This window comes from Lepisma saccharinum, chromosome 7 (genome assembly GCF_977018435.1).
Source record: "Lepisma saccharinum chromosome 7, izLepSacc3.1, whole genome shotgun sequence".
NCBI lineage: Eukaryota > Metazoa > Arthropoda > Insecta > Zygentoma > Lepismatidae > Lepisma > Lepisma saccharinum.
The window spans coordinates 67,389,091-67,401,911 of record NC_139235.1 but is presented as its reverse complement, the minus strand read 5'-3'; the positions used below and the strand labels follow the sequence as shown (position 1 = coordinate 67,401,911).

Below are 12,821 nucleotides of genomic sequence, written 5' to 3'. Positions count from 1 at the left end.
GAAAAATAAGTTTATCATGTCTGTTCTCCCATTCTGGCCGTTTCCTGGCCAGAGCTTGCTTCAAACGCATTAATTGTCGTCGATAACGTTCTCCATTAATAATTTCACCCGGTTGCAGCAGCTCATAGTACACCACACCTTTCATATCCCACCATATGCACAGCACAACCTTTGCACAGTGAATATCTCGTTTCGGTTGTGATGGACCTGGTTCACCTGGCTTCACCCAGGCCTTTTTTCGTTTCGGGTTCTCGTAATGGATCCACTTCTCATCGCCAGTAACAATGCGATGCAAAAACCCCTTTCTTTTCTGTCTTTGAAGCAGCAATTCGCAAATGGTTTTTCGTCTTTCAACGTCTCTGTCACATGTGACATCTTTTGAATCATTCCCATGGCTTTGAGGCGTTTGGAAACTGTTGTTTGATCAACGCCTAATGCTTCTGCAAGTTCTTCCTGCATTTGACACGAATCCTGATCGAGCAATGCTCTCAATTCTTCGTCTTCAAATTTTTTTGTCTGCCCAGGTCGCTCTTGGTCTTCCAGGCCGAAATCACCACTTCTGACACGTTTGCTCAGTTGTGCATAGTCACCATACACTTCCACCAAAATACGATGACTTTCGGTAGCACTTTTCTGCATGTTAAAGTAATGAAGCAGAACACCCCGCAAAAAACACTTTATCTGGCACGAACTGGGCCATGTTCAGTTGACTACAAAATGCTGTTGTTGACGCGTCAATCAACTGCCCTATACTACGAACGATGCACGCTGACAGGAGTTTTCAACGCATGTGTGGATACACGGAACTGTGGGACGATACGCTCGTTATGCCATCTCTTGTCCAGGCGCACGAATTAATTCCTAGACCAAATAATTGGATCATACATGAAACGGGCTATTGTAACCAAATTCATATCAAGAAAAGAATTTCCACCTTTAAGAATATCACAAATTTTTTTAAATTTTTACAATTCCACATTTCTACTTTTCTGCAACAGCTAACCCCTTTTCTCCTGACACTTCAACCAACTGCTGCACCGATTCCTCGAACACTTTCATGGATGCTATAAGAGTTTCACTCCTTTTTCCAGTTTTGTAATTGTGTCTGGCAACACCATAATGTAGTAATAAATAATGTTTTTGAAAGAAAAATTAAGTTAAATACAATTTTAAAAAATAAATAAAATTTCATTGAAAATGGCAAAAAAAAGCATCAAAATTAAAAACCAAAGCCGGACACCTTATAACTTTACGGCAATTTCTATATATATGAAAAAAGTTTGTTTACTGGCAGTACACCAGATATGCCACTCATACATACAGATTTAACATCACTTATCCGTATGAAGGAAAGAAGTGAACACCATTGGAAAAAAGAACGGTACAAGAATGAAATAACAGGGGCAATGGCGAACAGAAGGCAACAAGGGTGGAAGAGCACATGGAAGTGGAAAGAGGTGTATGTAGCCTTTAGTATAAGTACCATCCCAGCATTTGGCTGAAATTGCAATCAACAATCTTCCAACTACAAGTCCATCATTCATGTACCTAATTTATCACACTATAATATACACATTAAAAAAAAAGGATAGCTTACAACGTCATGTGAGAACCAGAGACACTTTACTCCAAAAATGCAGATTTCGCTTTTCTTTTAATGGATCTGCTCTGAAGAACTCTTGCTTGGAGTCAGATTGATGTATCTTCATCTCTTCTCCTTAGTGGCAGAGTCATGGATCTCCAATTTACTTATTTTTTTTTAGACTGTATCTCACAGCATAGTAATTGTCGCACATCAATAACAACTAATATGTTAACTTTTTTCACACTAGAAAAATGTTTGCTAAACTGTCACAAAGAAATTAATTTTAACCTATATTCACGAGTATTTCACAATACAGGCATAGTTTGTTTATATATATTATATATATAACAAAATAAAAAGCTTCATATAATGGTTGTTGCCCCACATTTTTGTGGAAAAAAAAATTGGCATAAAATCTGGGTTGATTTTGCTGTGAAATACGGAATACCTAAGAACACATTATTTCCTTTCTCCTGCAAATTTGATCTACTGGAGTTACGTCTGCCTGGTTCTCACACACCAATATAAGCCAAAATTTCATATGGTCACTCCACTCAAATATACATATCGGTGCGAAACTTTCAAATGCAAAAAATAATTTTCGCACACTATAAAATGAGGGGTTCAGAGCATAACTCCACTTTTTGTGGAAATGGAGTTACATGTATATCTTACAAATGTGCAGTATCGACATTCCAGTGCTACAGGTAGGTAAACTTGTTCATAGAGCAAAACAGCAAAACATAAGTTATTTAACCCGTAGATGCTGAGGATGATTTTCCAGGTATTTGCACTAACGCCGAGCGTGTTTTCATTGGGGAATTTGAAATTCTGCATGCTTCTAAATGAAATTTTCTATTTCCAGGACTAAGAACGTTAGAGGTACGAATGACACCTCATTTTGTTCAGTATACATTGGGCTATAATCCTGATGGAAAAAGATAAACTTTACGTAATCAGTCAAGAAGAAAAAGTGGGAATAACTATTTTTTTTACACGAAATTTGAAATTCATCCGACCCCACGCAGGCTATGCCAGGATGTGAATCTCCAAAAGATACTCGCATAATGCCTGGTATGTTTGCCATGAATGTGGAAAAATGTACTCTCTCATTGCTAATACTTTCAGAGGAAAAAAATAATTTAATGTACTAACGCTGAGTGTGTTTTCAGCGGAAAATTTAAAATTCTGCATGCTTTCGTCCAACTCGCTTTGTTAGTCTGGCATACCCTCTGTGGCAACTTACCCAAGCAAACACGTGAGGCAAGGGGCTAAAAATAACATGACTGACAGAAACAAGGCAAATCATTCATCATCACTTCCTTTGAAATCCTACTGCGCAGTTTTGTGAAACAGCAAAGAGCAGTCGGCTGTTTTCCAACCCTTTGGTGGTGGCTGGAGTATTTTGACTTTCTTTCCCTGCTGCTTCCCTCTTTCCCTCCTACCACCCCCACCTGTGCTTCTGGCACCAGGAATGTCGGAAGGTCATACTTCTATTGCCAAAAGTGTGTTTTGAAACACCAAAATTGAGAAAGAAGCAATGTTTTCGAAACAATGGAAAAAAATCGCAAAAAAAAAAAAAAAAAAAAAAAAATCACCCCCCCCCCCCCCCCCCGCGCAAATAGTAACAATGAAATTAAACTTGTTAATTAAATACCTCTAGACTCAGCAGAACTCAAAACATGTATCTCCGATCATTAATCAAGTTACAGTCTGAACTCAAAACATGTATCTCCGATCATTAATCAAGTTACAGTATGTTTAAAAAGTAACATACTACGAGAAAAAGCTGCTTGTGACACAGGTGTCACAAGCTGTCCTTAAGGGAAATAAATACCTGCTGTAACACCCACGTCACGGCCTGCCCTTTAAGGGTTAAATGTGCCTTTTTCTCAAAACTGTCTTTGAGTTACATTACTTGTGCTCTGAACCCCTCAAATATTCATTGCATCATTTTATATTTGGTTCATTTTGCCAATGTTTGTCTCATAGTCATATTGATTTAAATCAATTTAAATAAATAATTTATAGAATAATGTACATAAGCAATTTGTAGATATCAGAATGATTTTTGGTGAAAGTACATTAATCTTGTAATCATCCAGTGATGTTTATAAGGCACTTAAGACACTCTTAATACTTTCAAAAGAAAAGCATGAAAACAAAATGTACTGATGGGGTGAAACTCACACGAAAGGGAAATGTAATATGTAAACAGTAAACATGCTAAATTTATGTTGCTTTAAAACTATAATTTTCATAGGCAAAAATAGCAAATATTTTCTGTAGAATAATATACAAAATACTAATCACGTCAACTCCAAACAAGCGTAGCAGCTGATAATATTTTGCACACTATCATTAAAAAATGCCAAAATTCAGTTACAAAGACTAAATTTTTTTTTGAAGTTACAATTATTTAGTACATCCAATTTTTTTTTTACTGGATATATATTATAGAAACATGGTCATGTTTCTATGTCATTCATCATTGTTTTCCTGCAAACATTTGATACTTCAGTTCATAACTTGTCCACGTGATGGCAGCACAAATGCTGTTCTTTATCCCGTTGTGCATTTTCTCATTTGGCACAATGGCTGAAGAGGTGCTCCAGGTTCCCAACAAATACTCTTCCAGGATAATATTCAGCATTTTCTGGAGTAGTTGTTTGTATTTGTACACAAAATTTAAGGTCTGTACAGTACATAGTAACAGAATAATAATGAGAGAATAAAGGAACAGAAAAAAAAATATTTTCAACATTTTGGGGATGGCAACCCTGATGAAGGAATAAAATTACTTCCAGTTTTTGTAAGTTACATTGTAAAGTGTAGCAGTTTGCATTCGTACACATTTTAGGTGTGCAGAGCACATAGTAACAGAGTAATAAATAAACTGAACAAACAAAATAATTTTGGAGAATGGCAACACTTACGCTCAAAGAGAAATACCAAGTTTTCATAAGTTATATCTAGAGGCACATATTTTTGGTAAATAAAAAAGTAAAATTTCGGGTTCAAAAGCGGTAAATAAAATAAAATATCGGTGTTATAGCGGTGAAAAAATGGATGAAAAGTGGTATATAAAAAGACATATTGGTTTTAAAATTGTGAATATAATCCTAAATTTGATTTAAAAACTACATTATTCCATAGAATTAACATTTCACTTCTAATAGCACATTTATGTAGTTATCATAGTATTAAGTTTATTTCTGTGTAAAGGAGTCCAATTTTGCTTCCCCAATATTAACAGCAGAATTAATCAATTTTCCGGGAATTGCATAACTCTCAGGATAATTCAGACCTCAGAAGGTGTCGCATCTGTGAATAAACCCTGAATTTCGTGTTTAAGAGTTAATTTCGCTTTTTGCAGTTCATTTCGCATTATTTCGTGACAAAATATGGTCACAAAATGCATCTCACACTTTTGAAAAACATGAAAAATTAACACTACAATGTGTTTTTTCAAATTTCGTTATTTCGTCAAAAACGAAATATGCATGCCCCTAGTTATACCATAAACTGTAGTATTTTGTGCTCATACACAAAATTTAAGGTCTGCACAGTACATAGTAACATATAGTAATTAATTTACAGAAAAGGGTCCAAAATGGTATGTTGGCTGTGATAATTTTCATTCCTGTTCATACACGTTGAAAGAGTTAATCACTACAATGATTGATTTTGACTGATTTGTTTTATTTTACTTTGCTTTTGTGCCACTTTTGGCTAATTTGCGAAGATGGGAATGAGTGATGACATGATGAAATTGATGAACGGACACAAACATTCATGCCCAGGCCGGGATTCGAACCCGGGACCCCTGGCATCGTAGTGCTATGTGCTAACCACTCCGCCACGGGGGCCGGCAATCACAACAATGAGAATGAAACAGAACCAGATGATAGGGCAAACACAATGTCACATTCATGCCTTGGCAAGGATTCAAATCTTAGATCACTGGCATCGTGCTAACCACTTTGCTGCATGCAAACAAAACTTACTAACCTGTGGATATGTGATAGGTGCAAGTTTCTTCTCCTTGAGCTTTTCAATTGTTTCCTTATCTTCTCGGAGGTCCAATTTGGTCCCTACAAGGATGATTGGTGTGCTAGGACAATGATGTCTCACTTCTGGGTACCACTAAGAAAAAAAAAAGGACAAAGTTACAACAGACATCACAACAAATATGGGTGGAATTTATATACACGAACACCATATTTATTTGTAGTATTGGAATTTAGAAAATGATACATTGTGGAAATCTTTAAAATTTCTATTGTTTTAGTTATTTCAAGTAGTTTTCCTACCTCTCTAGACAAGCATATTAACACATTTAATCCCAGGGTTTTAAAAATAGCAATAACTCAGAAACCCGGGCATTTTATGTGATTTTCAACAATGTGAAACAATTTATTTTTTGGTCTTACTATACATGTGTTATACATCAAAATAAAGGCAATTTCTTTGCGTACACGATAAAAAAGAAACAATTAGAATCTGTGTATTCTTGCGCGTGCTAGAGATATTCAACACAGTCCTTGCATTTCATATAAGGAAAAAGTCCGTTTAGTGGCGATTGGGTTCCAAAACTAGGGGGGCAAGGTGCAAAAACTAGGGGGAGCAAGAGCAATTTACTTTTCTTTGGTACATAAGGTATAGCATAGAATGGGGACAAAGTTGCCCCCCCCACTAATCACCACCACTAACCCTTAGTATGAAACACCGGTGGTGTGAAAAGTAAATAACTCATTACAAGTAAATAAATAAGTGTTCACTTTCTTTCGATATTTCAAGTAAACACATTGGTCAAGTGCATGCGTGCCCATAGGAGTTTTCTCAGGGGGGGCTCATCGTAACTCCAAACATTCACGTGATATTGCCCGTACTATGCATGTGCATGGGACACTCGCCATGTGTTAATTAATATGAACTAATAAACCATTTTTGATGATCCTTTAATTATAATTACATATGTTTTGAGAGAGAAATATGTGTGTGAATGCATGCCAGGTGTTGCCCAGAATTCCAATGTTTCAAATTGTCTACCATTATCAAGCAGGATTTTAAAAATAAAGTTATAGCCACATACGAGAACATACAATTAAATTATTTTGATTTTTGTTCTTTAGCATCACATTTCTGCCACTTTTGGCTAATCGTGACAGTAAGGATAAGTGATGATGTGATGAAATTGATGAAGAAACACTTGCAAAGAACACCCATGCCCAGGCTGGGATTTGAACCAAGGGCTCCTGGCATTTTAGTTGTGCTAGCCACAGAGGTCAGTTACAATTAGATAAATTATTATTTTTATCAATATTAATGTAATATCCATTGACACTATTCAGAATACTAGACCACATATTCAGTGTTGCTACAATTTTTGGATTATGAAATTTCCAGGTTTTCCAGACCAAAAATGAAATTTCTCCAGATGCGTTTATCATCATGATTTTTCTTTTGAACCTTGTGTTTTTCAATTAAATATATAATCTGTTAATAATTATGAACATTCACTTTCACAACTTTTTTTTAGCAAATTTTATTCTACACACACAAGAACACGTGAAAATTCAAAGAGATTTTCTGGCGGATTTATAGAGTTGTAGAAAATGCTGCTTTTTACATACATTTATAAGTACACAGCATCTGAAGAAATTTTTGTTGCATACAGGAATTCTATAGGAAATGCCAACAAGACTAAGATCTATAAAATAATAGATGATAACCTCATCTTCACCACCTTTCCGATAATTATAATCATATTGTCAATGTACTTTAGTTATCGATCAGATATTTGGACTACAAGTTTTACTTTGATATTCTTTCTAATATCAAGTATTAGAAAAGTGAAAATTTATTACAGAAATTCGAAGGAACCATAATTTTCCACATGACTGAGAATCATAAGAACCGAATCCAGAAGTGGAAGTGAACAGCTTGTTCATTTTGCAACTTTTTCTCTTGCAGACTCCAAAATGCATGTAAATTTCAGACGATCTGCAGAATTCCATCATTTTCCCCTGACAAGACAAATTCCCTGTTTTCCAGATGCATAGCAACCCTGATATTTAACTAAATATGCTGTCATATCAAGTGTCTTCAAATAGAAGAATTCAATAGAATAGCTACCTTGAATCTTTGTTGCCCCAAGACACAACAAAATATAAGAAACACGTTTTATATATCTTATTAAATTTAACTGTATTGTAGTAATTACTAGACCCACATATTTATGTACTAAAACCAGTAAAATATGCACATATATATTTTTTAAAAATATGTAGTGTAACATTCAAAAAGGAAGAAATATGTAACATCAAAAGCATTTCCTTCCTAATTTTTTGAACCAAATTGGTCAAGACAGACAACTAACAGAAATACAATATTGAACATCATATTTTACACATTTCTGTGGCTTTTCCAATACAGTAACAGTAAGTAACAGGACTTTGTGTTCATTGAATAATCTTCCTGCTTCGTATGAAGTAATGGTGCATATTTAAACTTGTGTATTCAGTTTCTAAGGCATCAGAACTATTGGCTGATTTGATCGAAATATGTTGACAGAAAAAGCATGTACTGTAATTACATAATTCTCTGGGCCCTAGTAATTATGTACAGCAATTTTGTGTTTTGCAGACAAAAATAATTTATTGTGCTTACCTTGGCTCTCACATTTTCAAATGAAGCTGGATTTACTAATGAAAAACATATAAGGAAGACATCCTAAAAAGAAAAGAGAAAAACAGTATATTAAAGATATTATCAAGTACTTGAACATGTGTAGTGGTAAGAATCCGTACATAATTGTGTGATATTTACACCGAGAATTTATATGCATTAAACACTTGCATGCAAATATACAAGAAAAAGAAAGAGCAAGTCCAAAAATCATTATGAGAATGCACAACGACTAATTAATTAATGAGAAATTAACAAAATTACACAAATTGCAAAAGATTTTAGAGTTATTATATCTTCAAAATTTCTTTGTATCTGTACGTCGGAAAGACTACTTATAATACAACTGCATTAATTTTTATTCTAAATTGTCAATGGCTAATGGCCTATGTTTGTCATTTATAAAATGTAAAACGTTTTGTACTGCAAGTGGATACTACAGCTTCAGTCCAATGTTTTGAACCCATTTCCAGAGCCTTCCTCAAGAGCTCAGGAATTAAACATGTTTAAAAATTTAAAAACAAAGATGGGTAAAACAAGGAAAGGAGGTCTGGACTAAAATGTCAAAATCTGGTTGGTTGTGGCATGAGGTTAGATCGGTGGAGTCCTGCTTTCGACTACTACACAACACTCATTTCAAGCTTTCATTTGTGGGATCCATCGAGAAATGAGACAGAAATGTCGTGGTTATGGAGATGGAAAAATATAACTCAACATTCTGTGGTCTTACAAGAGCAACTTTCAGGATCAGAATTGTTCTTCACCATTTGCTCAAAACTGATTTACTTGGAAGTACTTAAGTAAACAGAAAGGAGAAATTTATTTGGTTGTGCTTACAAAATAACATTTTTTATTGGGGAGGGAGAGGGAGGGAGGGGGAGAGAGAGAGAGAGAGAGAGAGAGAGAGAGAGAGAGAGAGAGAGAGAGAGAGAGAGAGAGAGAGAGAGAGAGAGAGAGAGAGAGAGAGAGAGAGAGAGAATGAGAGAGACAGAGAGAGAGAATGAGAGAGAGAGAGAGAGAGAGAATGAGAGAGACAGAGAGAGAGAATGAGAGAGAGAGAGAGAATGAGAGAGAGAGAAATTTGGAAAAAAAATCAAATATAAAACAAACAAAACCACTTTGTGAAGTGTATTTCTTCTCCACAATCAAATAAAATGTATTCAAATATTTGAACACGTGTTCCTGAGTTACCAATCGGGTTAATTTGGGGTTATTGTCCAACGTTTAGAGCACATACATTACTCCCATCATCAGGGAATGTTGATTATAAGATTAAATATGAAATTAACATGAAGAAGTGAAGGAAAAAGAAAACAGGAAAGATAAAAATAATCTCAATGTAAAGAAGCGGAGGAAGCACTGAAGAGAATGAAGAGAGGTAGAGCACCTGGTGTGGAAATGATACTAGGAGCAGGAGTGATTGGTGTGCAGTGGCTGTACAGAGTGTTGAAAACAGTGTGGCAAGAGAGAGAAGTGCCACGAGATTGAACAAAGGGACTAATAGTTCCCACATTCAAGAAGGGGACAGAAAGGAATGTAAAAACTAGAGAGGAATAACACAAATGTGCCACTCAGCAAAGGTGTATGAGAAAATATTAGAGAAAAGAATAAGGGAAGTAACTGAGCTGAACATGAGAGAGCAACAGTATGGATTTAGAAGAGGCAGATCAACAGTAAATCTGATATTCACCATAAGGCAATTACAGGAAAGGCACTATGAGTATGGAAATGATTTGATTATGACATTCATAGATATAGAAAAGGACAAAACAAACATTTGGAAGGCTCTAAGAGAAAAAGCAGTCGAGGAAGAGATAGTGTGTAGAGTGCAGAGCACATACAAGGCCAACCAGAGCTGTGGGAAGAACAGAGTGGCTCAGTATAAGTAATGGACTAAAACAGGGAAGTGCTCTTTCCCCACTGCTCTTCATAATTACAATGGATGCAATTAACGAAGAGGTGGGGAAGAAGATAGGAGAGGAAGAGATGAAGGCCCTGTTGTTCGCTGGTGACTTAAATCAAAAGAGAAGGAATGAAATTCAGTGCAGAAAAGAGTGAGGTAATAATAACAACAAGAAACAGAGCCACAAATGAACCAAGAATAAAGATGGACATGGAGGAAGCATAATTGAGAGAAGTGGAAGAATAGATGAGGAGGTAAACAGAAGAGGACAAATGGGTGGTGGACTATATCAAAGCATTCAAAGATTAATATGAAACAGGGATGGAAAAGCAAGGAAGGAAAGAAATAATTCTCTCTCTCTCTCTCTCTCTCTCTCTTTCTTTCCGATGGAAGAAAGAGAAGAAAGAAAAGTAAAAACTGAGAAAGGAAAGCGATATAGGGAGATAATGTGTAGAAGGAGACAGGGAGGCAACAAATTTTTCCTCTTCCTGGGGTCCTCGGTTGGAAAGAAAGAATGCCAATAATTACGTATGGAGCAGAGATTGGACTATAAGAGAGAGAGAGAGATAAAAGAAAGATGCAGGCAGTGGAGATGAATTTTTTAAGAAGTATATTGGGGAAGACTACGGGGGTGATATAATAAGGAATGAAGAGATCAGACAGACAGTGGGGGAGGGGGGGGGGTGAAGCTTCAGGACAGATGAGATGGTTTGGACACATGAAGAGGATGGATGCAGAAAGACTGCCAGTAAGAGCTTACAATGCAAAAGGAGTGGCAATAAAGTCAAGTAGGAGACCAAGATGTCGGTGGAAAGAGCAGATAGCAGCAAGTGTTAGGAGAAGAGGACAAGATTGGAACACCGTGGAAAGAGAGGAGAGGAGGAAGACCAGGAAACGGCAAAGGATGATGTTTGTACAAACCGGCGGAGCTTAGACTCGGTCCTTGATTGGTTTGATCTGGATTTCAGGGTTTTATTGGTGGACACCAAGCTTATAAACACAAGTGGATTCCAACCGTGACTAAGTTAGAGTCTCATGTCCCTGTCTTACCATAATTGTTAATAGAAGAAGTCAGTTGGTCAGAATGCATTATCTTCAGTGTTCCCTACACAGAATGAAGTTGGCAGCCCATACAGCAAAGAACTTGCCGAAAGGACTACCAACCCACCATGGAAGGGTCAGATTCGTCATCTCAATTCATCATTACAACTGACTTTCTGCGTGTGAAGCATTTGAGAACATTAATCAATTAATCAAAGTGGACAGGCAAAAAAAAAACAACTGGTTATCAGTAGCTTATATTAAAAACACTTCACCTCCAACATTTTATCTGATTTTTCATTAACTTGTATTGTAATGGTATGTCCCCCCTCTCGTAATATGATCTGGCAATGTTTTTTCTGTTGAGAAGGTGTCTACTTCCTCTATTTCCAAGAAGCTACGAGATTCCTGTCCATAGAAACTAAAGCAAGAAAACTAGAAAGCACTGGCATAGCCACGCATGGGCTCATGGGCACTTGACCCCTCTTGCCAAATTACACTGCTCAACAACGAATTTTTACATGAACAAAAGTAGCCATTTTTTAAATATATTTTCAGGTGCTGAAAACAATGACATCAACTTTCTTTGTTCATTTGCTCTTGTCTTTAACAAATACCATGAAATTGTCTGAAACAAATGCAAATGTTCTGTCAGTCATATGCACAGACCTTAATTTGAACAATTGCAATAACACTGCATTAATCACTGTCCAGAATTGCATATAAGTGAATAAAAAGACATAATAAACATATTTGACAATAATACCAATGTAACAGAAAACATCAAGAGACTTTGTGAAAACAATGATGACTTTGAATTACCTGATGATACTTGTATTTAGGATTCATAATTTTAACTAAAAAAATAATGTAATCAAATTTTTTTTATCTGAAATAAAAATAAAACAGACTGCTTCTTTTCACAGTTAAGTTGCTATATTACAACAATGTAACATTGACAACATCTATTATATAACGTATTCTTTTTGTTTAAAAAACTGCTAACCATTGTTATAACTGCATCTTTAGTCAAAATGAAAATAAATGTCTGATGAAGGGAGGGTGTGTTCTCCTGAAACGTCACAACGAAAAACTGTTTTCTTATGCTTGTAATAACCGTAAACTACAGGAAAATAATAATACAAATACATGAAATAATTTAAATTTAGTATTTTACACAATTCCATTATTGTTTCTTGCATATGTCACATTTTAGCCACATTCCGTGAAACACACCATGAATATTATAAATTTTATGCTCTTTGTGTTTAATGTGTTGAGTAAAATTGTGGCAAAAGTAATATTTTATGAATACATTTTTATTTGTATTATTTTGTGTCACTTTTGGCTAATCATGACAGTGAGGATGAGTTGTGATATGATCAAACTGATTCAGGGACATTCACAAAGAATGCCTTTACCCATGCCAGGATTTGAACCTGGAAACTTTGGTGACATATTTTATTAATACAGTCATCACAATTAATATACAGATTAACAGATCTACTGTAGGTTATTTCAGTACTATTTTCCAACACACTTTTTTAAAAATTAAAGGTTGGACCCAACCCAAGAAGAAATTCTGGCTACGCCCCTGCTTGA

The 12,821-nt window shown here is 35.6% G+C and overlaps 1 protein-coding gene across 1 annotated transcript in view; it reads right to left on the bottom strand.

The window, feature by feature from the left end:
- Window positions 1-12,821, bottom strand: part of LOC145989891 (ras-related protein Rac1) — an 88,116-nt gene that overhangs the window by 8,879 nt on the left and 66,416 nt on the right. The window contains exons 4-5 of the mRNA XM_083125370.1: window positions 8,258-8,320; window positions 5,597-5,731 (exon numbers count right to left, since the gene is read on the bottom strand). Of these exons, the coding sequence (XP_082981496.1) occupies window positions 5,597-5,731; window positions 8,258-8,320 (198 nt within the window). The remainder of the gene's footprint in view (window positions 1-5,596; window positions 5,732-8,257; window positions 8,321-12,821) is intronic.